This window comes from Telopea speciosissima, chromosome 2 (genome assembly GCF_018873765.1).
Source record: "Telopea speciosissima isolate NSW1024214 ecotype Mountain lineage chromosome 2, Tspe_v1, whole genome shotgun sequence".
Lineage (NCBI taxonomy): Eukaryota > Viridiplantae > Streptophyta > Magnoliopsida > Proteales > Proteaceae > Telopea > Telopea speciosissima.
In genome coordinates, this window is record NC_057917.1 from 2,671,840 (window position 1) to 2,699,396 (window position 27,557).

The 27,557-nt window shown below is 38.7% G+C and overlaps 2 protein-coding genes and 1 pseudogene across 3 annotated transcripts in view; 2 read left to right on the forward strand and 1 right to left on the reverse strand.

Moving 5' to 3' along the window:
- The window catches only part of LOC122651537 (U-box domain-containing protein 13-like), a 35,286-nt gene extending 33,219 nt beyond the window's left edge, over window positions 1-2,067 (forward strand). For both annotated transcript variants that reach the window (XM_043844952.1, XM_043844951.1), the window contains exon 4: window positions 527-2,067. In XM_043844952.1, coding sequence (XP_043700887.1) covers window positions 527-1,708 — 1,182 coding nt within the window. In that variant the 3' untranslated portion in view covers window positions 1,709-2,067. The remainder of the gene's footprint in view (window positions 1-526) is intronic.
- Window positions 2,068-9,673: 7,606 nt separating this feature from the next.
- Window positions 9,674-11,048, forward strand: LOC122649448 (annotated as a pseudogene).
- Window positions 11,049-19,717: 8,669 nt separating this feature from the next.
- Window positions 19,718-21,059, reverse strand: LOC122649451 (dof zinc finger protein DOF2.4-like). The gene is made up of 2 exons (XM_043842620.1): window positions 21,009-21,059; window positions 19,718-20,800 (listed from the first exon to the last, which is right to left on the reverse strand). The coding sequence occupies exons 1-2, from the start codon at window positions 21,057-21,059 to the stop codon at window positions 19,721-19,723; spliced, it is 1,131 nt and encodes a 376-aa protein (XP_043698555.1). The 3' UTR covers window positions 19,718-19,720.
- Between the last annotated feature and the right edge of the window lie 6,498 nt (window positions 21,060-27,557).

A 27,557-nucleotide genomic window follows, 5' to 3' on the forward strand; every position in this document is an offset into this window, starting at 1 on the left:
ATTTACTTTTCTAAAATCAAATTTATAATCTTCTCGGGAAATTATCTATCGGGAAAAAAAATCTAGGGGAATTGTTGTCCAGTGTCTCATTTGATGGCCCTGCTCTATGCTGGAAGAGAATGGATGTCGCCTGGTATGAGCCTCGCTTTTGCTGGGTTGCAGGAGAGTTTGAGCTGGAGATGGCCCAAACCTTTAGCCTTTTTTTGGCAATAATGGCCACCTTTTGATTTGAATGTGATCTCTTGTACAAAGATGACATTGATAGATGATACCCCTCCCAATATGTTTACTGCACTCAGTTGGATGGCAAGGTACAGAAGCAGTCCAGAAAAATTTCTCCTGATAGGATTGTTATTATGATTTAATGAAATGGGCTTTCTAACCTTATGGATTTTTTTTGTGTAACTATTGAATGTTGGTTTTAAACCCCCTATGATTGTCTGTGTTGAGCACGGCGTGGGGTGGCTATTTGCTGTCCCTCATGCCCCAACTTCATTTCTGATGCTTTCCCCTTTTCTTATTGTAGACCTATGAGCGATCATTCATTGAGAAATGGCTTGAAGCGGGTCATCTCACGTGTCCAAAGACACAACAGAACCTTTCTAGTGCTTCCTTGACACCCAACTACGTCTTGCGTAGCCTCATAGCTCAGTGGTGCGAGGCTAATGGGATAGAACCACCTAAACGACCTAGCAATTCACGCCCCAGTAAGACCACCTCTGTCTGCTCACCTGCTGAATGTGCGAAGATTGATATTCTCCTTCGCAAACTGACTTCTGGCAACCTTGAGGACCGGAGATCAGCTGCAGGTGAGCTACGCCTTCTTGCCAAGCGCAATGCTGACAACCGTGTGTGCATTGCTGAGGCTGGTGCCATTCCCCTCCTTGTTGGCCTCCTCTCGACTTCTGACCCTCGCACTCAGGAGCATGCTGTCACTGCCCTTCTGAACCTTTCCATTTGTGAGGATAACAAAGGGCGCATCGTATCTTCTGGGGCTGTCCCTGCCATTGTACATGTGCTCCGGAAAGGCAGCATGGAGGCACGGGAAAATGCAGCAGCCACACTATTCAGCCTTTCTGTGGTGGATGAAAACAAGGTGACAATTGGTTCATCAGGGGCAATACCAGCACTTGTGACGCTGCTTAATGAAGGTAGCCAACGGGGAAAGAAGGATGCAGCAACAGCCCTATTCAATCTGTGCATATACCAAGGGAACAAGGGAAGGGCAGTGCGGGCTGGAGTAGTGCCAACACTGATGAGACTGCTGACCGAACCTGGAGGTGGAATGGTAGATGAAGCATTGGCCATACTAGCTATACTGGCAAGCCATCCCGAGGGGAAGGCAGCAATAGGAGCTGCAGAAGCTGTGCCTGTCTTGGTTGAGGTGATAGGGAGTGGGTCACCGAGGAACAGGGAGAATGCAGCAGCAGTGTTAGTGCACTTGTGCTCAGGGGACCAACAGTATCTAGCAAAGGCTCAGGAGGTTGGTGTGATGGGTCCCTTAACAGATTTGGCACAGAATGGAACAGAGAGAGGCAAGCGAAAGGCTGCACAATTGCTTGAGCGTATGAGCAGATTTTTTGAGCAGCAGGAGGCTCAGGCACAGGCACAGGCACAGGCACAGGGTCAGCTGGAAGCCGAGGTCCAAGGTCAGGCTCCTAACCAACAAACACAGGTGCCACCTACAGCAAGTGGTGTTGATAGATGAGTATGTAGTTTATAGTCTTCATTTTCGCTTGGTTTCTTTGTCAAGAGAAACAAAAGAAGCCGTTGCTTTGTCCAGGGGAAAAGCCGGAAAGGTGGAAGATCACCTGTCCAGCCACTGAGGTATTTGTTTTTTTGTTTTTTTCTTTTTTTGGTGTGGTCGTGGGAATTGGGAATTACACGTTCGAGAGAGGAAAATTTAAGAGCCATCCAAAGAAGAGAAAGGCAAGAATGCTATTTGGCATATGAGACGTTCTGATGTAGAAGGCTGAAATGCAATTGGCATAAATGTGTAACCTATTGATGTAAAATGTACTACAGTAAACACATTAGTTTTTTGGAAAGAGAACTCTTGATCCACAAGGAAACTGTATTTTGCCAAAATCTCTTAGAGAAAATTTGTTTGTTGCTCGAACAAAGTGATGGAGGAGTGCAGCCTGGAATCACCTTGAAGCCAAATATTTCTAAAGCCTTCAAGGTCAGTGTCATTAGCAGACATTTTGTAGCAGAACAGGCTTCTGCAACAAATACCATTGTGGCTCCAAGAAAAGATGCAGCTCAAAACACTATCAGTTAAGACAAGGCAGCTGTAAAAAGAGTTAGATGTTCAAACTTATTATATTGATCAAGATAGAATGTAAACTATTCTCCTCACCCCACCCCACTTCAAAAGGGGGGAAAAAAAAGAATGTAAACTCAGAGCTTCAATAATTCTAATTCCCTGTGGCTTTAACTAATCAATACTGAAGCCATTAAGTGTTTTTGTGTAGCTTACTATCATATCCATTTGTACGCAGTAACAGAGAAAAGGCGATGAACTTCTGGTCCCAGAATTCCAATTAATGATTTGGTACTTTGGTATCTCAATAAGCCTACCTGTGAACTTGGATGGAAAATTTAACCTTCCTCTCCCCCCTGGACCCCCAATGTTTGCGTTACTCAAGCTGACATTCTCGCTTCTGCTTCATCCACACTTGTTTGCACGGGTGCTGCTCTTTAAGGCGAAAGACTCCCTACCGATGCATTTTTATATCGCACACAGCAGATTGCTTAGCCCTGTTCATCTTCGGCGCCCCAAAAATCCCACCCCTCAAAAAATAAAAATAAAAAAAGACCGAGTTTCCTTCACCATATCCTTCAAGCATTTTCACATATATTTTTAGCTATCCATTTGTTTTCAATAGTAGTTTATTTAAAATGTTGTTTTTTTTAATAGATTTTAAAGCTTTATTTTGCCATGCAACTAATTCCTTTTTAACTAAAAGACAACAACATTTTTACTCCCACTTGATCTACCACGTGTAAGATAGTAGGGCCGTGCAAAAAATGAGAGCCAAATCAGTTTCCTCTTCCCTGCGGGTAACCACCACATCCTATCTCACACCATCCATGGGGTGTGGCCACTCCCCATAACTTTGTTTTCATTGTAACAACATATTTTGTAATTTTATCTATTTCAGTATTATTTTTCAAATGCATTTCGTCATCCTCTAGTAAATTACTTAATTATCCCTTACTTTGTTATTTGTCAAACTCAAGTTCTATTGTTTTGAGAAGAAAATCTATAATTACGGCATCCATCATTGTAATATTGTCTATCACATTACCAGTAAATGATCAAAATCTCCCTAAAACTTAAGTTATAGTAAGTTGAAGAATGAATGCTTTGAGAATAAAATATAAAATTATAATGGATATTTATGTACTCTTACTATCGTATTAACAGGTAATTAATGGGTTGGTCATTCATTAAGAGAAGTTTAAATTACCCCTAAGCCTATACAATGATAAGCTAAATTATAAATACTTTCAAAGAAAAAAATTGCAATTTATGAGTAGGATTTATTAATTATAATGAAGTTCCTAGACTACCTCTAAGCTTATTTTATAACTACAAATATTTTAAGAAACAATCTATCACTTTAATTCTGGCAACAACACTCTTGGAATGTTTGTTTTTTGCTAAAAGTCAGCAATGCATATATTAAAGAAAAAATGAAGAGTGATACAAAATGACTGGAAAATTACAAAAGACACATCTCAGGAATCTGACCTTTCACCTTCGGCAGTGCCATCAGCAAAAGGGCAGATCCCGATAAAACCTACACAGGGCAAGTCCCTAAAAAACAAAAGAATTATGGAAATCTGTAATAGGAATGGCCCTACAGTTCCCAAGAGAGATTGGGGGATGAAGTTAGGAGCAGAATGCCATAAGCTTGACGTTTTTGTTTTTGCTGTCTAGTTAGCTAATGCATCTACAGCAGTGTTAGCTTCCCTATAACAATGTGTGATACGCCACTGAATAGATTCAAGGAAAGTAGCAACCGATCACCAAGATTGAAGGAAGCACCAGGGAATCTTGCGAGAGATGATAGAGGTGACCATTGCTGCCGAATCACTCTTGGAATGTATTTTTAAGAGAAAAATATTTATATTTTACTTTGGATTAGAAAATTTGGGTTAAACAAAAGTTTTTTTTTTTTTTTTTTTTCTTTCATTATCCTCTGTGTGGTGACGAATCTTGTATGTGTATTTCGAAAAATAAGAAAAGAAATTTGTCCATATTTTGAGGTCTTAAAGTAGCATAGAGGATGCATACATTGAGAATGCAGTTTGCAAATCATTTTTTATGAGATAGATAGATTGTCCTCAATTAATTAATCATACAAGTTACACTAATAATGCATGGATTTTTGTCAGAGGACACATAGATACTTTGAACCTTACCATGCATGTAAGGTAGGTTTTGTGGTGGATTTTCAGCGGGAAAAAAAATCGTGGTGAAGTTTATGGCGACGGCCTTTAACGTTGATATTTGTCGAGCTAAAGGCTGAAGCTAGGGATGTAAATGGATAACCGAAATTAGAATCTGAATTTGCATCCGTGTCCGTTTAGGGGCATCCGTATTCGTTTAGAGATATCCGGGAAATAATCCGAATACTCCGATTAAAATCCGTCCGAAAAAAAATCCGAATACTTAATAATAAAAAATTAAGTAAATAATGATTTTGAGGGTTTTTGAAGATTCAATAGGTTCTAGAATATGATGAAAAGAGAATCATGATCTAAGAGATATGGATTGAGAGTGAATTGTATCCACTAGGGGGAGGAAGGTCGGGTTACACAAGGCAGAGATGTAAACGGATGGTCGAAAATCCGAATCCGATCCGCATCCGAATCTGTTTAGAGGTATCCGAATTCGGCCAGGGAATATCCGGCTCCGATCACATCCGATCCGTATCCGATCCGAATCCGATCCGTTTACATCCCTAGCTGAAGCCTTCTTTTTTTTGTTTTTCGTTTTTCATTGAGGAAGTGTGAAATATAAAACCTATGATGCATTGACTCACAAGTATTATTGAAGACGTTTTTTTGTTTTTTTTGGAACAGGAGGTATTCGGCCTTCAACTGACTAAGTTCCCCAGGGCTCGTGTATGATCCTGCAACACTACAAACCGTGAGCTACTGGGCCATCATGTTCATCAGGGAGTTCCCCCTCAGGCGGGTGGCCCCAAGGGGAGAGGCAGAATCGAACTCAGGACCTTCAGCTTCCTTAGACTTCGTCTCTTGCCAACTGTGCTGCCCCTTGGGGTTTATTATTGAAGACTCTTAATTCTCTAAAGGGGAGGAAAGAGAGAAGAGGAGGAGAATTAAAGAAAAAAAAAAGACTATATTTGTTGGTTATTATGCATGGGTATTTGATAATGTATCGTTGGATGATATATGTGTTGGCGGTGAAAAATGCCCGATAAAAAATTTGCAACCCTGCACTGTAGAATGCGTAATATAAGTTTGATGAAATACACACAATAAGGGTTTAGAGTTATTCTGTACAAACAATGGAGATCAACACAATAGAGATATTCTTTCCGAAAGAGGGTTTAACAAACCCTATTATCAAAATCTAAAGAGAGAAGAAAGAGAAGAATTGGCGGAGGGAGAGAGAGAGAGGACCACAATTTTGGGGTGTCTGACAAAACTTCCCACGTGTGTCCACATCCTGCCACATTCACTACAACAAAATACACTTGTAGCTACACATAGTTAGCTGCGGTTTTTTAAAACCGCAGCTATAATGTTCTGTAACTGCGGTTTATTCTTGTGCAGTAACATGGGATACTTATTGCGGCGGTATTTACAAACTGCATTAACAAATGCCTTTATAATTGTGGAAACAAAAGTGCAGTCAACAATCGCAGTAATATAGAATACGTATTACTACGGTTTTTGAAACCGCAGTAACAAAGGACCCTCTAACTACAGAAATAAAATCGCAGTAATATGATATTTTTATTACTGCGGTATTTAAAATCGCAACAATAGAGGACACTATAACTATGGAAACAAAACCGTAGTTAAAAATCGCAGTAATATGAGAGACTTATTACTACGGTATTTAAGACTGTAGCAACAGAGGGCCCTATAACTGCAGAAACAAAACCGCAGTTAAAAATTGCGGTAAAATGGAGTACTTATTACTGCAGTTTTAAATACCGTAGCCATAGAGGATCCTGTAAATGCGAAAACCAATCCGTAATTAAAAGTCTCAATAATATATGAGACTTATTGCTGTGGTATTTAAAACCGTAGTAACAGATGAACCCTATAACTGTGGAAACAAAACTGTAGTTAAAAATCGCAATAATATGAGATACTTATTATTGCAGAATTCAAAACCACAGTAAAAAGTGGACCCTATAACTACGGACACAAAACTGTAGTTAACAAGTATACATTACCCTCAAAGTGTCCAATATCTCAAAAACTTACCATACTTGGTCAAAAAGGCACAGACTACCCTTATTTTTTGAAGATATATGAACTTAGTCCACTCCGTTAGGCTTTTGGGGTTTAGTTGCTAGTAGTTTTATCATAATGGCGAAATTACCCTTACCATAGGTGAATTTCCCACAATACCCTTAATGTATTAAACAATGGGTTCTCCTGTCAAACCAACATGGACTGGTTTGATCAGATCAAAAGGACCGAACCGATCTTGAATCCCAAGACAAAATCCTAACTCATCCATTGTCTTCTTCCTCTCAGATCTCCCCTTTGCTCTGCTTCCATCTCTCGTCTCCGTGAAAGGTCGCTGCTAGAACCAAACCTTAAATCGAGATATGTAGATGAGTAGATATTTCATTAAGAGAGAAGTGAGTTGTTCCATTTTCGTGGTTTGAAGCACCGAAGAAGAAGATCCATTTTGATCGAACTCAACCTGTGAAGATCGTGTGTTTGGGTTTGGTTTCATAGGTTTCAGGTGATGATTCGTTTTTGCCGGTGAAGTTTTCCATTGAGGGTTTGTTGAAGATGTGGAAGAATGTTAAGGCCCTAAAGTCACAACAAGTGATCTACCACTACGAAGCTCGAGAACCAACGAATGAGGCTTGAAATTAGAACGCCAAATAGTAAAACAAGTCTGAAATTTAGGGTTTCAAATCCTTCGTTCAATTAGTTGCAGAGGAGTGAAGATTAAAAGGAAGAAGAGTTCAGGAGTTCCAAACAGTAAAACAAGTCTGAAATTTTAGGGTTTCAAATCCTTCGTTCAATGACTCTGGCAACAAGTCTGCAATTCTCTAATCACAGCAATTGAAGGAAGACGATGCTCTGGCAAGAGAAAGTGATGGAACCAAGGAGGGTAAAATTGACATTTTCTATTTTAGGTGATACTAAAAGGGTAAAATCGACATTCCTTGGCCGAATATGGATACCTCTAAATGGATTCGGATACGGATTGAATTTGGATTTTCGACCATCCATTTACATCTCTGCCTTGTGTAACCCGAACCTTCCTCCCCCAAGCGGATACAATTCACTCTCAATCCATATCTCTTAGATCATGGTTCTCTTTTCCTCGTACTCCAGAACCAATTGAATCTTCAAAAACTCTCAAGATCATTATTTACTTAATTTTTTATTATTAAGTATTCAGATTTTTTTTTTTTGACAGATTTTTGTCGGGGTATTCGATTTTTTGCCGGATATCTCTAAACGAATACGGATGTCCCTTAGTGAATACAAATGCGGATCGAATTCGGATTTTCGGAGATCCATTTGCATCCCTACTTCCATCTTGCATCCTAAAAAGAGCAAGGATATATTGTGTGAAAATTTTCGATTCAAACTTTAATTTTAATACTATATGAGGATTTTTTATTTTTTACAATTTTTTTATATATGCACAAATTTATGTAATGACTTAATGCATTTTATGCAAATTTTTAAAATATATAAATATTCATAGATATATCTTTAATAAATATTTTGTTATTCTTCTTAGATTTATTAATGAAAAAATATGCAACTATTTTAATATAGATATAATATTTTTGGTAATATAGATATAATATTACTACAATATATAATAGCAAATCTAATTCGAAAGGGCATATTTTCATTCCTTCTCACGTTACTCCCTCTTTACTCCTAAACCTTCGGCTTTGTCTTTCTCCAATTTTCCTTTTTTTTTATATTGTTTTCCCGCTATTTTTTTTTTTTTGTTTCCCAATTCCCGCATAGAAATCAATTTGGACTCAATCACTCCCACTCTCGCCATTACGAACTTCTCCGTCTCTGTCGCCCTCAACATCTCAATTATTCCTGTCGCCCTTGATTTTTCACCAATCCCTCTTGCCTACGACTCGCCTCTCATATCTGTTGCCCTCTCTCTGAGAACTCCTCTGATCTCTCTCATTGATCCTTATCGCCTACGAATTCCCCTCTCATCTCTCTCGCCCTCTTCCTTAATATCTCACAGATATCTCTCGCCCTCAACCTATCAATCTACCGCTGGTCAGTGTCTTGCTCTCAGTATCTCTATTATTTCAAATTTTCTGTTATCATTCTCTCTTTGATTGTGCGTTTTCAACAGCCTTTTGAGGATAATAGTTAATAGAAAACAAAAGAGGCTCTACGAATTGCTTCATCGAGGAGGAGAATCAGCTACTTAGGGTATTGCTTTTGCAGGTAAATTTTTTTTTGCATACTGTTCATTGAGCAATATACAGTCATTCTCTTTCATTATTTGGGGGCTTTTGCATGTAAAACCCCAATGTATTGCCTTGGCTGGAACAGGTAGAGGGACTCCCTGAATCCCTCTTTGTTATGTTTGACCTGAATGAAGTGCTTTAATTTTGGTGGTGCCTTTTCCATGCTCTCCTTTGTGTGTTTATACCTTTTGGATGCATATTTAACTGAACAGTAAAAAAAATTTGTGTACATCCCTTATTTGTTTTCACTAACAGGCATGGTAATCACATTCTTGGAATGGAATATGATTTCCTTGTTAAAATAACAAATCATGCTCTTCCGTTTTTCTATGTAGTATCTTTCTCTGTTAAGGTTTGAGGAAAAATAGGAATAAGGCTCGAGTCAACCTAAATGATTTCTCTCTCTCTTTCATTCTCTTTCATTGGCTTTAGAGAGAAGAGATATATAGACTGCTGATCTTTTGTTCATGCCCACTACCCCCCAGTTGAGGAATCAGTAGAGAAAGGGAGAGAGAGAAAAGAAAGCTTTAGTGGTTAATTATTTAGGTGGAGTTATACTTCAGCAACCTGTGGAAGCTTGCATTCCTAAATTCTTCAGTTTATACAAAAACAGTGTGGGATCAGCAGTGGCAGATTGAGAGACTAGTTCCTTGCTGGTCACATTTTATCCCCTTCCAAGAGAGGTGCAGGAATGTTATAGGAAGTTGACTGTGATCATATTGATTTTCCTTTTTTTTTTTTTCCTGCTCCACTGTTAAAGCATATTCCATGGTTTTGGTTTCAATAAAGTGCTTATCAGTTTCATAAACAAATTACACCATTGGGTAATGTAAACGTCAAAACAAACAAGATATTCAATGAACAAATAAATCCTCAAGAAGACTCTGTTTCTTTCATATGACATCATTGAACAATTGAGGATTTAAGTTGAAGGGAAAATTTGCATTTGGATAAATTCATTGAGATCACTAAGAAAGAATATGACATTGGCCAGAACCTTGTTCGATGAAATGCCTTACAAAAGTCAAGTGTCTTGGACAGCTATACTTGTTGGATATGCATGGACAGGGGAGGTGGAAATTACAAGGGAGCTATTCAATCATATGTCTCAGAAAGATGCCGCAGCCTTCAATGCAATGATAGATGCTTTTGTCAAATCAGGGAATGTGGATTCTGCAAGGGAGTTGTTTAATGAAATGCCAGAGAGGAACATTGTCTCTTGAACTACTTTGATTTATGGGTATTGCAAGAATGGTGATCTCAAAGCTGCTAGATTACTCTTCAATGCAATGCCAGAGAAGAATCTGGTCTCATGGAATGCAATCATTGGGGGTTACTGCCAGAACAAGCAACCTCAAGAGGCAGTAGAATTGTTCAGGGAGATGCAATCATATGCTTCTCTTGAGCCAGATAAAGTTATTATTGTGAGCATTCTTCCAGCTATTGCTGATTTAGGAGCATTAGATTTGGGTGGTTGGATTCACAGATTTGTCAGGAGAAAGAAACTTGATAAAGTGAGAAACGTTTGCACTGCACTGGTAGACATGTATGCTAAATGTGGTGAAGTTCTGAAAGCAAAACAAGTTTTCGACAAGATGCATGATAGAGAAGCAGCTTCTTGGAATGCCATGATCAATGGGTTTGCCATCAATAGATGTGCCAAGGAGGTACTAGAGGTGTTCTTGGAGATGCAGAAGGAAGCAGTTGAGCCAAATGAGATAACCATGCTTGGGGTCTTGTCTGCTTGTAATCATGGTGGCCTAGTTGAGGAAGGGAAGAAATGGTTTCTAGAAATGGAGGGGCATGGCCTCTCCCCAGGAATCGAGCATTATGGTTGCCTCATAGATCTTTTGGGGAGGGCAGGGCATTTGGAGGAAGCTGAGCAATTGATTGAGAAAATGCCTTGTGAGATTAATGGGATAATCTTGAGCTCTTTTCTGTTTGCTTGTGGCTGCCGTGGAGATGTTCTTAGGACTGAGAGGATGATGAAAAGAGCATTTGAAATGGAGCCGAAGAATGATGGGAATTATGTCATGTTGAGGAACTTGTATGCTGGGGAGAGAAGATGGAAGGATGTGGAGGAGATTAAGGGATTAATGAGGAGGAACAGCGCCAGGAAAGAGGCCGGTTGCAGTGTCATCGAGGTTAACGGAGGCACTTGGGAATTTGTAGCAGGGGACAGAGTGCACCCCCAGTGGCATTTGATAAATTGGGTGCTGGGGTCAATTATTGGTACATATGAGGGGAGAAACCACTTGATTATGTATACATGGAATGACAATTGAGAACTATTACCCATTACAATTCAGGAGAGCATAAGAAGTGACCAAACTCGAGACAAACCTCTAACAATGATACTTACGAGAAATGTAAAACCTCTAACAATGATTCTTATTAGTAATGTTTGACAAAAATTTTTTATAGGGAATATGTGGTGGTTAACACATGAGTTGTACCTTCGCACTTAGGATAATGGAAATTTTGTAGCTATAAAAAAAAAAAAAAAAAAAAAAAAAACTAAAAAAGAATATGCTGAGCAGATAAATATTTATACTATAAATTAATTGGCCAAACCATGAAATTATTTTTTTTATGCCATAGTTTACATTTAACATTGAATATGATTGGACAAATAAGAAACACCCTCCCCCCACCCCTCTAATGCAGCATTTTTTTCATATAAATAGTAAGGAACTCAAACAAAAATTTTTCTGACCCCCATCCAACAAAAAATAAAGAAGAAGAAATACCTAACACTGCCTATTTCAGAGGAACTACTTTCATGTCATGTGCTTTGAATTATTTGGATAAAAGGTTTTCAGATGCATGGATTTGTTCTAACCCAATTCAAAAGGTGTTTAAATGCACAGTTACTGCTAATCAAACCCAACTTGGAACAAAGATTATCTTGGAGGCTGCTTTTAACTCTGGGGAGATGGGGACATGGGATAAACTGCCCAAGACTCGACCTAAAATGAATCGTCTCTCAACAGAGACAATAATATCCAGAAGTAAATCTAAATCAATTGCTAGCGTTCTTTTTAATTCAACTGGAGTTCCATATTAAAAACTATAGCACAAACTAGTGTTGCACTAAGCTTAAGATGAGGACTTTGTCCAGTGTTAAGTAAATGACAAGCAAGAACTGCAGCTTATATGAATAAACAGAAGAGGAGTTGTTTGAATACTGCAGCAGCTTATATGAATAAACAGAGGATTTGCTGTTTGGTATGTCAGGATTCTTGAGTGAACCATGGATTGTTTCTTCTTCTTCTTCTTCTTCTTTTGTTTCTAAATAAAAGTGTGAAATTTCAAATTTGATATTGATATTTGTAACTTGTATTCTCCATGAATTGTTCCAAAATGCTATCTTTCTTTTGAAAGTTCGAAATTGTAATTGTATTCTTCAAATATGGTAATCTGTAACGACCCAAACCTGGATAAAGGTAATAGGTCTCGCCCTCGCGGTTAGAGGGTGGCATTGGGTATGATCCAAATTGGGTATGACCCAAATCAGTATGCTATTATCAACCGTTCAAGAACTACGTCCGGGATTTCACATGGCACATCTTGCAAGCAATCCATTACGACCGGAGGGACAGGTATATAAATATTTTAAGAGTTTCTTTTATTTCAGAGATTTTTTTTGTTGTCTATTATAATTTATTGGTCATTATTGTTAGACCCACTTCAAGCACTGCCAATCCAAATCCTTCAAGTTTTTTTTCTAACCATCCATAGACCAGTTCAGCACACCGAGAATCGCATGCAAAAAATTAAGCTGAATAATTAAACTTCAAAGATTATGGATAAAAAATGGGTAACAATTGATATATTGTAAGTGGGTGTGCTTCAAAATATAGGTAAACGTCAGGGGGTGGCGTTGATAATTTCTCTTTTTATTTTTAACTGTTATTTACTTCGAGAATAATCATTTGTTATCTATATTTGTGTGATAGGTACTTAATCCCTATAGTGGTCATGATGAGTCAACATTACAAGGGAATCACTCTTCTGTAGCAAGTCGTAATGCTACTTCATCTCAACAAGGTAAATTGATATACAATTTATGGTTTAGTCATCTGTATTTATTAATTAATTGTTAACTGTTAATTTTATTAATATTGATTACAGGAAATATCCAACAAACTCAAAATTTAGTCAATCAAGGAGGTGGTAAGACAATTGCAGAGTTCCCTAATAGTATAAAGCTTGGGAGGCATGGACCCAGTCAAGATCCGAACAAGGAGCATTCAACTACTAGTCGAGTCTAGTAAATTTTTTTTTGGGGGGCAAACAATATGAATTATTGGAGTTGAGTTGTATAGGATAAGATTGTTAATTTATCAGGTATTTTGAATTTAAGTGATTCAGATGATGAACATGATTTTAATTTTAGATGTATTTTCAATTTAAGTGATTGGGATGATAAACAAGATTTATGCATTTATATGTGTTTGGGATGATAAATAGTTGTTATCTATTTTGTATTGAATGGATTATGTGGATGCAAGAAATAGGTGTGTGTGCAGCTAATATCCGTAGCACAACAATGTGTAACTAGAAAATCGCAATCACAAAATTTTAGTCACAAAATTTCGTAACTAAAATCTGCAGTTATAAATTTACTATAGGAAAATCCACAGCTAAATATCTGCATCTATAACTTTACTGTGGAAAAATCCGAATCAAAATATCCATAGTTATAGATTTGCAATGGAAATATCCGTAGCTAAAAAATTGCAGTTATATTTGTTGCGAAAACATTTGCAATTAAAAATCCGTAGCTATAGATTTGTTGTGGAATAATCTGCATCAAAAAATCCGTAGCTATAGATTTGTTGTGGAAAAATCCGTATCAAAGAAATCCGTAGCTATAGACTTGCTGCAAAAGGTCCGCACCTAAAACTCCGCCGCTATAGACTTGCTGCGGAAAAGCCCGCATCTAAACATCCGCAGCTATAGAGTTGTGGCGAAAAGTCCGCATCTAAACATCCACAGCTATAGACTTGTTGCGGAAAAGTCCGCATCTAAACATCCGCAGCTATAGAGTTGCTACGAAAAAGTCCGCATCTAAACATCCGTAGCTATAGACTTGTTGCGGAAAAGTCCGCATCTAAACATCCGCAGCTATAGATTTGCTGTGGACAAATCCGCAGCTAAAAACCCGCAGCTATAGAGTACCCTTTTCCTGCGGTAGGATATCCGTAGTTACAGAACTAGCGATGGCACTTGTACCTGCAGTTTGAAAATCGCAAGTAATCCGCAGCTATAGGTTATTGCTATGGATTTTTTGACTTTTTACTGCGGAAAAAAGCGCAGTTATAAGCCCTTTTTGTTGTAGTGATTCTACTTTCAAACAAACTTTCTAGATCGACAAAGTCTGCTGGATCGACAGGTGGAGCTTCGATAGACAGCAAAAAAACCATCTGAAATGTTGCCACAACCTACTTTCGAACAGATCTACAAGGATCTGTTAGATCGGCGAGTGGAGGTTCGTCTGGCAACAAGAGAGGTATGGTGAAGGTTGAACAGAGAGGTATGGTGCTGGAGCTTCTGAGTCGATGATAATCTCAGTGCTACCAGCACCTGGTTCAGCAGTACTTGCTAACAGACAAACAAAGAAAATGGAAAAGGAGGGGCGGTGATGAACCGTGAAAGGAGGGGTGGGTTCGTCGTCATCGTCGGCATCATCATCGACGATTCCAAGGATCATGGTGGACGGATAAGAGAAGTATGACACGCACAAATGGCGGAGAAAAGACACGCCCAAACAGCGGAGAGAACCATGCACAAATGGCAGAGAAGGGTTTTTGTCGAGAAATCGGATGATGCAAACTTTGTAAGCCAGAGAAAGGGTTTCGTACGAAAAACCAGGAACTCGACCGATGACAACGATTCAAAGAGGTTTCGTTCAAGAAACCAAGAGAAGAGCGATTTTAGGGTTTTCTAAAACACCATCCTTTGCTTGGAGAAATGGCGGTGTAGGTGGGGAATTACCTGTCTCCGACGTTGCTAAAATCAGTGCATCGAATCGACACTGCAACTGGTTCCAATATCCGTTTAGTAAGGCCTTGACGATAAAACAAACCATCCAACGAATAACTATATGAGTTGTTTAGTGCTATAAAATGGGCGAATCCTCATTAAGCCATTACCAAAAGATGTCATAGTCATACATGTTGAGTACACAATGGAAATGGTATTGTTGCCCTCATTGGAAAAAAGATCTGTATCCTAGAAAAAGGAAAACAAATAAGGTTAATTACCACTGGGTTTAGTCTCACATCGGACATGTGTGTGTGATGTGTGTTGTGTATATTCGCTATCCAAGATCCTAAAAGTTTGTTAACCTTTTGGGATTGGTGTGTGATTTGTGTGATTACACTTTCATAAAAAAATAAAAATAAATAAATAAGGTCACAAATTGATTTTTGTTAGGTACTTAACCAATATGTCAAAAGCTATAGAGACAATGGAACGCGTTAAATCAAGTCCTTTAACCTGTCTCATACTAGAGTACTGGTCGAATCTAACGCCCATATACTAGATCAAGCCTCATTAGGCACATAACAATTTGTTATCAAGCTTTTGATATTTTTTTTTAAAACTTGATTTAAGCACAATGTTTGACTCAATAGATATTGTTTTAGTCATTAATAAATTTACTTAGCTATGAACAAGTACGTTTGGTTAAGTAAAGTTTTGGTTTTAATTAATAAAAAAAAAAAAAAAAAAAGTAAAGTTTTGTCGTCAAAATTCGCCACTAGCAAATGGTAAGATCGTACCAGCTTGTTGGGCTGTGAGAGAGAGAAAGAGGAACCAGCAGACAATAAGGAAAAGAGAAGACTACATGGAATGAATTGAAAGGAAAAGTGAGGAAGACTACATGGAAATGAATGTGAGGATGAGGAATGAATGAAGGGCCATTTAATTTAATTTAATTTAATTTGGGTGGGATGTGGGGCCTCGCTCTCATCTTCCAAAGCATGGATGGGGACCGATGTCTGAACAATCAAAAAAGTTATTTAGAGGAGAGATTAATCTCATTAAATTTGGATTATGAGCTAATTAAACCAGACAGATAGATAGATAGATAGATAGATAGATAGAGAGATGCCCATATATAATTAATAGTGTCAATCGATCTGAGGCCACAGTAGAAATGTAGAATGTACGTAGAGAGGTACAAAATTGTAGTTATGAAATGATCTCATCTTATTAAATATTATTAATTCAAAATACAAAACTAACAAATACAAGTTGCTATTACACGTGGCTAAGTTAGTTTTATATCCTCAGCTCATAAAAAAATTAGTAATTTAAAAACCATCTCATAAATATCATCATCTCTAATCCAATTAATCAGCTTATGAATTGGCCTGGAGAGTCAGTAATGAAAGAAAATCCCGGCTCTGCATGCGGAATCTACAACACATAACTAACTATATATATATATATATATATATATGGATGGTATGATTAATATAAGCTTCTTCTGATCAGTATATTTGCACATGTGAAAGATCCTGAAGACTCAGAAGTGCATGGAATCTAGCTATCTGTCTATCATTCTATGTATCTGGGTTTCTCTTTTTCTCTTTCCTTGCCTTGCTTTGCTTTCTTTGCTTGTGTTCTGATATAGTCTCGTTGAGAGAGAAAGGGAGAGAGATGTTAAAAGTTGAAATTAATAAGGTGAATGAATGGGTAAATGTTGTAAGTGAGTGAACAACAACTCAAAAAGGACGTCTCAAAAGAGAATTAAAGCTGCCGTGGAAACAGAGAGAACATACTCACGCCTATCCATGTGGGCATCAACATCTCATCAACAGAGAGACATACATTTTAAGCTTTTCATTCCAAACTTGGTTTTCCGAGCCATTCTTCTTCTTCTCCTTCTCCTTCTAATATTGTTCCCTCTCTCTCTCTCTCTCTCTCTCTCTCTCTCTCTCTCTTCGTGTTCTTACACCCACAGATAGATAAACAACCACCACAATAATCAATCATCATATATATATATATATGTACTTCTATCCCTTTTAATTCCTTGTATTCATCTCTTCTTTCTCTTGGTTCCTAGTGGGGTGGCCTCTTGTGGTTCTTATATTTGATAGTTGGAGCGGCTTTAATTGTCAGTGTTTTTGTAAGTATTGTCTTTTCGATGTGGGATTACCTCAATACTCACCCTTATGTGCAGACTTTCTTGTGGGCTCTGTCTACATTGGTGGAGCAGGATCCATCATCGATAGAAGTCCAACGTATGTTACCAAATTAAGCTTCCGTCTTAAAACCAATTCATTAGAAATGGAGTGACCTCATGTGACTCTTATACTTACCAAAGTGGGATTACCTCAATACTCTCTCTCTTCCCTATTGATGATATCTCCAATTTCAGGATCACTATCTTTATGTGGGAGCGGCCCCTAACCAACAGATGGGTTCTACAACTCTCCATGACTGTTTTTGGTGTTATTCTTGCAGTTACACACTTACACGTACTACACAGTGTACACACACACACACACACATTCAGAGAAAGAGAGAAAGAGAGAAAGAGAGAAAGAGAGGAGGGGGAGTGCTTTTGTGATGACAGTTCTTGTTGTTAAATGATGATGTAGATTGCTTTATTCCTTCTTACTAAGCTAGCTGCTGCCTTGGTCCTTGCGAAAGCAAATCTTTCAAAACCCACCCCCTCCCCAGATTCCTTTCTTTCCAGACTATCATTCCATACGACCAGATTTTGTTGGAATATTGGAAACTAATATTATAATCTTCTTCTATACCCTGATTAATTAATAATAAGCTGTTAATTAAGTAAGTAATTAAAGAATGACAATAAAGATCGAGAAAATTTTTTTTTTTTTTTTTTTTTTTTAATTTTTATTTTATTCGGTTCTGATAAAATCAAAGAAAGGGATATATAAATATATATACATGGGAAAAGTATTCATACACGGCAGTGTAAGCCGTGTATGTGAGAGGGTTTCTCACAAAGAATTGGAAAAGTCATAAATCGCCACCCATTAATTAATGCCTTGAAACTTTCACCTTTTCACATACACGGCAGTGTAAACCGTGTATGAAAACTTTCCCATATATATATATATATATATATATATTTGTGTTTGGATGAAAATATGTGAGTGAAAGTGAAAGAAATGAGTGCAATGAAAGCCAAAGCGAAAGCCAAAGCCAAGCCAAAAAGAGGAAAGTAATAAGGAATCAGGTGGTCTCATGTCTCATGCCACACAGGTCAGAGAGTATTCAGGTTTTCATTCATTCATATTATGGTGTCCATCTTTATCCTTTTTTGGCTCTTTGGTCTGAGATGGTCATACTTATTAGTAAATCTTCTAACTGAATTCGATCTAGAATCCTTCTTTCTTACTTGGGGCTCATATCTCTCTCTGATTGCATGGTTTTGGAGTGGGATTTTGGTTTTTTTTTTTTTTTTTTTTGTTTTTAAATTTCAGATTTCAGATTTCACTCGATCCACCCCTTTCATCTCTCCTACTCTGATCTCAATAACCAAAAAAATAAGTACGTCCACCATTATTATTGCAAAATCATTAAACTCAGTTCCATTCACACAAACACACACACACACAAAAGCAAACCAAAACACACTTACAGTATCGAATATGCACAAACTTGCATGGATCGATGAGGAAAATTCTCTCTCTCTCTCTCTCTCTCTCTCAGGAATTGAAGTGAAGTAGAGTAGTATATGATATGGATCTCCTAAAAAGTACAAGACTTGAGATACGTGGGAATCGGATCTGGGCTGTGTTCAAATTAACTTCACAGTGCCTTCCTCGATCAGTACTAGCTAGAAGCTGCAGCAGGGACACCCATTAATTGGTAGTCTATATATCAATCATAAGGCAATTAAACACGTACAACATCTCTCTCTCTCTCTCTCTCTCTCTCTATGCTATGTTTCCAAACAATTTGAATGACATTAATTAATTAATGCCGCCACACATACTACTTCAACAAATTCAACCAGCGTGAATTAAACTGTTCGATTTCAACTTCATGAAATGATAATTAATATATGCTACCTCCAACTCTGTATAACCTTACCCATTCCGATCAATTTCATGCATATGCATAGGGGACTTGATTTTACTGTTAGACCTGATCGTCGCCGCCATCTTCGCCTCACCTGGCCGGGTGCGCCAAATTAATTGATACTCTCTCTCTCTCTCTCTCTCTCTCTCTCTCTCTCTCACTGTGAAGATCGTTTGTATGTTTGTAATTAATTGTGATGTTGTGCAAATTAATTATGAAGAAGGCATGCCATAGAAAGCTAGCAGCTGAGAGATCCATAAGCTGAATTCAGCCATTTATATATATGTGTATATATATATATATATCCAAAGGCAATTAATTGAAATGAAATCCACTCATTAATTACAGTGCTTCTGAATTAATCTCCGATCCAATCCTAAGTAACAGCTGCTACTTAATGCTGCATGCATGCCCAGCCTAGCTTCATCTCAGATTTTTATATATATATATATATATAAATTAATATTTCAAATTAAGTACTCGATCCAACAACTCTTCATACATCCACTTCCTGTAAACATGGCGCGCAGTAAAATGAAAAAAAAAATAATAATAATAAAAAAAAGGAAAATTAAGTAAAAACATGAAACCTACCTACCTACCTACCATATAGTTCTAGCTAGCTAGCTAGGTTCTTCAGCAGATCGATCAGGAATCCGGCCTTTAGAGATAGATGATATCCATTCATAATTAATATTATTGCTGCACTATATTTCACCATCGAATCTTTAATTAATATTACTACACTCCTCCTCATGTTGGGAACTGATCCCCGGAACTGTCTCTCATGCATGTAACTCTACTTCTTCTTCTTCAAGGCCGAGATGGATAGTGTGCTGGACCGATTTCTTTCTTTCTTTAGTCCATGGATGGATGGATCGATCGAAAAGCTGCAGTGGCTAGCTAATTAAATTAATTTAAAGAGAAGGCAGCTAGCGAAGCCGTTGATAGACTTATAAGAGATGGTTGGTGGAAGAAGCGGAGTTGTTGAAACCAGAAATATCTGTCCATGCATTGCCACCCCAGTACTGATTACGATGATTATTATGATCATCATCATTTCCCGGAATACCCAACAACTGAAGCCTTGACAAATACAACCCTTGATTTTCTTCCATTTTTACTGAACCTAGCTGCTGTGTGACACCACCACCACTGGAGCCAGACACCGCCGGCTTTGCCCGAAGCAGCTGTGCTGCAGCTCCCCCTGGTGCCTCAACACCACCACCTCCTTCACCACCTTCAAATGGGTACAGACTTGGGGGAGGCCCCAACCCAGTTAAGAAAGGGAATTGCTGCACTTGCTGTAGTCGCCACTGCTCAGTACCTCCTGCCGAAAAAATGGTGGCGCCACCACCACCACCACCTGATGAATTGCTTCCTATCTGAAACTCCATGTCACCACCTGTTGCAGCCTGAATTCCACCAAAATTGTGGCCAATGTCTGCTGCACCATAATCGGAGAGATGTAAAGAGGCTAAGAATGGTAATTGTAGAGGTGGAAGTGGTGGGGCAATATTAATATGGCTCATTACATCACTGGTGGTGCAGCAGCTATTGGAGGCGATTGCACTACTTGTGGTACCAACAGGTGAGCCAGTTTGAGGGTTCACCGCCGCCGACAAGGCTGAAGATTTTGAGCTACTACTACTACTACTACTACAACTACTCCCTTTGCTGCTTTTCTTGTTCCTTCTACAACCTCCACCCACTGGAACACTCCTTAGAGCACCACCTCTTGTCCAGTAGCGTCGACAAGACTTGCAGAAATGACGGGGCTGCGACAGGCTGTAATTGTTGAAATAGCAAAACTTGGTATTGGTTGATTCACATCTTGGACACTTCAGTGCTGCCTCAGGCTGTGGCAATTTAACCAGCCGAGCCCGATCTGCCATCGAACCTCCGGGCCTGATTGATCCCCCACCCCCACCCCCACCCCCACCAGCCAGAGGCTGTGGTGGTGGAGACGGGGGAAGCTGATGATGAGGATTCTCAGTAGTACTGCTACTTCCTCCAGGTTGACGATTTGGGTTCTACGCGTGAACAAAATACATTAAAAAAAAAGAGAGTGAGAAATCAAATATATATATATATATGTGGTAGTATATTCGATCAGCAAGGAAGAGATCAAGAAAGGTAGAGAACAAAATTAAGGGTGGGAATATTTATCTATCTTTGAACAATTATGCTTTTTTGGTGAAGAAGCTATAGACGTAGGGGATGAAATTGAAGAAACGTTACCTGCTGCCAGTTGGGTGGATCTAGATAGACTGGAACAGAAGAAAAAACCATGGTTTTAATTTGATCTTCCTTTCTCGATCTTTTGTAAAGGCCGGCCGATAGGTTTTTGGAGAATCACATCAACAAGAGAGTTGCAGAGAGAGAGAGAGAGAGAGACAGAGAGAGAGACTATGTGTGTGTGTGTGTAGGAGAAGGAAAGATAAAGGAGGGGGGGGGGGTTTATTTATTTAATTGTAGCTTTCTGCTCTCTTTTTGTGTTTATTATTATTAATATTATTTGTTTTAGGGTTTTTAGGGTCGTGGGTGGAGGAAGTTTCTTAACATGTAAGCTTCTTTTCTCTCTAGCTTTGTGATGCTTATGGTGCGCTGTGCTCGGAAAAGAAGTTGGTACTATCTGAATCAATGGCCTCAACGGATCCAGATCTCCTACGGCTCAGCTGCCTATAGCAGTTTGTGCGACATGACAGGGTCGCGCACGCAATGATCGCTTTACCCCGGCTTGGGCAAGACGCTGGGCAGGGAGTAAGACGATCATTGCACGCGCGACCCATCCTCTCCTCCTCATATCCTCTCACCATATATCCTCACCTCATGCATGGAAAGTGAAGTGAGAGAGAGAGAGAGAGAGAAACATAGAATGAAAGAGTAAACCCTAGCTAACATATATCAACCTATAATTTTCATTGGACATCATTTTTCCTAATTTATATATATATATAACAAATAGAAAACATTTCAATTAAAAAAAAAAACCAAAAGCAAAAAGTATCTAGGTGGTGTTCGATCGAATGTGCACTTTCTCTCCGTTCAGTTTCCGACCCGGTTCTTTTTGTTTTCTTAAACTATGGTCTGCAATTTTCATAGAAAACAAAAAAAAATTTATATATATATATATATATATATATATATATATATATATTGAAAAGAAGAAAAAATATATCTTCTATTATTATTGGAGAGCTATAAGATCATTTAGTACGAGGAGAGAGAGAAACCCAAAAACATATAAATATTTGATTAAGTTAGGCTGTGTTTGGTATGCATTCTAGGTCGACTTTGCATTCTTGAACAATACAAACAATTATTATTATCACTCGAGAATGCAAAATTGACTTAGAATGTATTTCAAAAATGCATATCAAATGTTGTCTTAAATTGATTGTTTTTGGTGAATATATATACATGAGCGATATTTCATGCTAGTACGACCGATTTGTATTGGTACCAATGGCAATTGATACTGATAGCTGAAATTGATGCATATCATTGGTATCGGGCATAACAATATTATTTAAAAAAAAAAAAAATTGCAAACAGATTTGGGCTGATGTTGTCTGATACATAACGGTATCAGTCATGATCAATCCCCGATCCGTGAACTAAAATTATGTTTGGCGTATGGACACTCAACGACATTATTGGTATCTCTTTCTAAAATAGAGAGAGAGAGAGAGAGAGCAGTGTTGGCTTGTGGAGCGGGGGAAAGTGGTAAGAAGTGATGGGGACGGAGGAAAAGGTGTTGGTAACTTGGTATTGGGTCATGCAGGGTGAGACTGTGAGTCTGAGTCTGGGGAGAGAGAGAGAGAGAAGCAGCCCACCAACAGAAACCGTCTAATGTGGCGGTAGAGAGGATTCGTCATTAGATGCTTACGGTCGGGGGATTCTAGCCACGTCAGATCCACATGGCCCCCCAAAACACAACACAAATTTCCTATCAATCTAGTTCCTCCGGATTACAGAATATTATCAACTTTCTTTCTTTTTATTTTGTTTTTTTTAACACGAATATTCTCTGGGACTCGGGCTGGCCCCTAAGATTTTATTAAAATAAAAATCGAGAAACAGAATACACGAGGGGGGGACATACCCGCCTTACCCCTAACCCAAATGAATACTCACATAGCTCACTCATCCACTAAATAGCTCACATCCGCTAAACAGAATATTATCAACTTATCATGTATATAGTCGGTGATAAAGCAGACCCACCCATCTCCTCCTCCTCCTCCTCCTCCTCCTCCTCCTCCAATCCATGATCACCTTAATCTCACTTCCCGTCCCTTTTTCTCCTGATCTACACAGTTCTAATATATTTTTGGAAAAAAGAACGCTGTCAGGCTAACCTTATTGGATGTCCCTCACTTTCATTGGTCCCCATACTGATATAGAAACAATGCAATTGACAGCAATCCCTTCCCTATAAATTTTAAAGGAAAAATTTTAAGTTTGTCAAAACTAGATTGAACCCACTAATCAAAATCGAATCGATCCGTTTACACCAGAACTATAAAACCTTTAAATAAATAAATGATTCGTTTTAGTTTAAAAAATGAGATCGTTTAGTTAAATTGTTTGGTTTTGATTTAAAAAATGAAACTGTTTAAACCGATTAAATTTCGATTTACATATTGAATAATAGCATCCTCTCAAATCTTCAACATTCCTATGGCCTTATTTTCACAATGATGAACTTATGTTTTTTTTTTTTAATATTTTTTTAAATTAAAAAAGATGGAATAGGTTTATATTAAATAATTGCTTATGTTATTAATGTAAGAGATATTTATATTAAATAATCACTTATGTCTTTTTATGAGAGTATTTTTTGGATACGGCATTTTCTATGAAACCATTTAGGAACCATATAACTATTTAATAATCGGTTTGATTTTGGTTTTATTATATGGAACCATTTAATAAACGGTTATGCTTTATTTTCTACCTTTGACACCGTGTAATGTGTTAGGATTACGTTGAAGTTTGAATTTGAATCTCCAACAGAATTTTTAAACTTTCAAAATTGTTTGAATTGTTCAAACTACGTGTAACTTCTCATCCCTATATTTTAGCTTGTTCTATTCTATCCCAACTCTACAACGGATAGAATCAAATTGTAACTTGATGTACATCAGTTTTTCAAATATAAAAACACCTCAAACTCATCGTTTGAGATAAGGAGAAATTCCAGAAATTATTCTATCTTCACATGGTATCACCTGCCACACGATCCTCTCCGTGGCCAACAATGTCTTCCGCTCCTCTGCCCTCTTCTCTTCCCTCTGCTAGTTTCCAACACCATATCACTTTGAAACTCTCGGCTGATAATTTTCTGTTATGGAAAACCCAACTTATGCCACTTCTCCGTTCCCATGATCTTGTGGGTTTCATCGATGGTTCTACCATCTGCCCACCGATTCAGATATCAACTCCAGATTCTTCTTCTGCTGCAACGGACTCCGATTTACCATCTTCTCTTATAAATCCAGATTATACTAACTGGATTCGCAAGGACCAGATGGTCATGAGCTGGCTTCTTGCCTCTCTTACACCTGATGTACTGCCATATGTAGTTGGCCTCACCACTGCCGCTGAAGTCTGGAACTCTCTGGAGACAGCATTCGGCACTCTATCAACAACCAGCATTCTTCAACTGCATATGCAGCTGCACAACACAACAAAGGGTGACAAATCCGTAAGCACCTATCTTCGAGAAGTGAAGTACATCACCGATCAGTTGGCTGCAGCCAACAAACCTCTCTCAACGGAGGAACTAAATGCTATTGTTTTTAAGAACTTGGGAGACGATTTCAGCGATATTGTGTCAGCCCTTGCCATCAAGGCTGAACCAGTATCATTTCATGACCTTCATCGCCTTCTTATCAGTCATGAGATGCGCCTGAAGACTGCCCAAAGTGTTGTAGAAGCCAATCTCTCTCATGTTAAGGCTGACTCCTCCAAGAGCACCACCAATCATGTTCCTTTGCAACAAGGTCTTCTTCCCACTCCTGTGGGTCCTGTCAATCAGACCTATCGCAGCCAAGGCCAGCGTCCAAGGAGAAAGGACCGCTGCCAAATTTGCAACAAGTTTAATCACACTGCAAGCAGGTGTTATTTTCGGTACTCCACCAACTCTTCAGCACAGCCTTCACCCACTGCTAACATGGCTGGAATTCTTCCCTCTCCATCACCTAACCCAAAAGAATGGTATCCTGACACTGCAGCTACAAACCACATCACACCTGACCTGTCCATGCTTCAAACCTCTTCACCATACTCTGGTAAGGATAGACTGCGTGTTGGTAATGGGCTAGGTTTACCCATTACTAACATTGGTTCATCTCATTTTACTTCACCAAACCAAAAGAAATTTCAATTTTCTAATCTGCTTCATGTCCCTGACATTACTAAGAATCTATTATCAGTTCATCATTTTACTAAAGATAACTCATGTTTCTTTGAATTTCATCCTTACCATTTTGTTGTGAAGGATCAGGTGACGAAAATGCCGCTGCTCCAAGGGTGCCTTAAAGATGGATTGTACCGTCTGCAGAGTCTCTCCCTCCCTGCTAAAGTTCTTTCAAAAGAAGCCAACATCAGTTCCAGCAATTCCATTGATGCATGGCATGCTCGTTTAGGTCATCCACATTGTCGTCTTGTTCATAATATTATTAGCTCTAATTCATTACCTTGCTCATCCACATCATCAAATAAGTGTTCATCTTGTTTCATGGGAAAAGCTCATCGTGTTTCTCTTCCACTCACTGGAACTATTAGTAATGCACCATTAGATTTGATATTCAGTGATGTTTGGGGCCCTGCGCCCATTTCTTCTACTAATGGTCATATTTATTTCATAATTTTCATTGACGATTTTTCTAAATATACATGGCTTTATCCTATGACCAAACGATCACAGGTTCATTCAATTTTTGATCAATTTAAGTCCATGGTAGAACGTCAATTCTCTACTCAAATCAAGGCATTTCAATCTGATTGGGGAGGGGAATACTGAAAATTAAATAAGTTCCTTACACATTGTGGTATCATTCATAGAGTAGCTTGCCCTCACACGCATGAACAAAATGGATCTGCTGAGCGTAAAATTCGTCACATTGTTGACAATGGCCTCACCATTTTGGCTCATGCTCAACTTCCCTTAAAATTCTGGAACTTTGCCTTTGAAACCATTGTATATCTGGTGAACAGGCTACCTACACTGGTACTGAATAACAAGACTCCCTTTGAGTTTTTGTTCCATTCCAAACCTGACTATAAATTCTTCAAGGTTTTTGGTTGTGCTGCATATCCATTACTTAGGCCTTATAACAATCACAAATTCTCTTTTCGAACCACTCCTTGCATCTTTCTAGGATACAGTTCAAATCATATGGGTTACAAATGTCTGGATATTTCTGCAAACCGAATGTATATTGCTAGACATGTGGATTTTATTGAATCATCCTTTCCATATAACTCTTTGTGTCAGTCTACTCATTCCTCACCTGCAGAGTCTACCTCTATCCCATGGCTTACGGTTTCAGCTGTACCTAATCCATCTACATGCCCTAATGGAGCACACGGCTATAGAGGTATGTCACTTGAACCTCTCACAACTCACACACCACACTCACCCGTGCAATCTCCAACACCAATAGCTGAATTGCCATCACCAACAGCTGCATTGCCATCACCTATACCTGCAGTACCTTCCCCAAGCCCTTCCCCACCATCTATGGATCAACCACCATCAGCCCAATTACCTATCCCTAGTTCGGTCACATCAGGCCCACAATCTCGGCCTACTGTAACCGAACCACAGGAACAGCCCAAACGAACCCACAATATGCAATTAAGGTCAAATCCAAAACCCTCAACCCGATATCCATTACCCTCTGCCTTCCTTGCCCAAACCAGTACCGAAAAAGAACCTACTTGCTATACAGAGGCTGCAAAATGCTCTAAATGGAATGAGGCGATGTTACAGGAATTTAATGCTTTATTACAAAATGGAACTTGGGTTTTGGTACCTTCATCTCCAAATCAAAATGTGGTTGGGTCAAAATGGGTTTTTAGAATAAAAAGAAAGGTTGATGGCACCATAGAGAGATATAAGGCTAGTCTAGTAGCCAAAGGGTATAATCAACAAGCCGGAATTGATTACACAGAAACATTTAGCCCGGTTGTCAAGCCCACTACAGTAAGAACGGTTCTATCATTGGCAACATCCAGTAATTGGCCCATTCGGCAACTTGATATTAGTAATGCCTTCTTGAATGGTGCACTACATGAAGATGTTTACATGTCTCAGCCAACCGGTTTTACAGATCCAGATCGACCTGACTATGTGTGTAAGCTTCAAAAATCTCTCTATGGATTGAAGAAAGCGCCAAGAGCTTGGTTTGAACGTTTGAGTTCCTACTTACTTAAACTAGGGTTTCAAGGATCCAAAACAGACACATCCCTATTCATAATGAACAAGGGTGCACATTGTCTATACATCCTGGTTTATGTTGATGATATAGTTATTACCGGCTCTACTTTATCTCTGGTTCAACAGGTGATTCAAGACCTCCATAAGGAGTTTGCTCTACGTGACTTGGGCCAGTTGCATTATTTTTTGGGTGTAGAGGTTATCCCCCACTCACAAGGGATTATTTTGTCCCAACAAAAATACATCATCGATATGTTGGAAAGAACCGGTCTGGAAGGTGTCAAGCCAGTTCAAACACCAATGGCCACTACAGCTAGGCTATCTAAGCATGATGGAAA

Coding starts and splice junctions, on each gene's coding strand:
- LOC122649451 (XM_043842620.1), bottom strand. CDS start 21,059: ATGGTTTTTTCTTCTGTTCCAGTCTATCTAGATCCACCCAACTGGCAG. Junction 20,801..21,008: donor ATCCACCCAACTGGCAGCAG/GTAACGTTTCTT, acceptor GTTCACGCGTAG/AACCCAAATCGTCAACCTGG.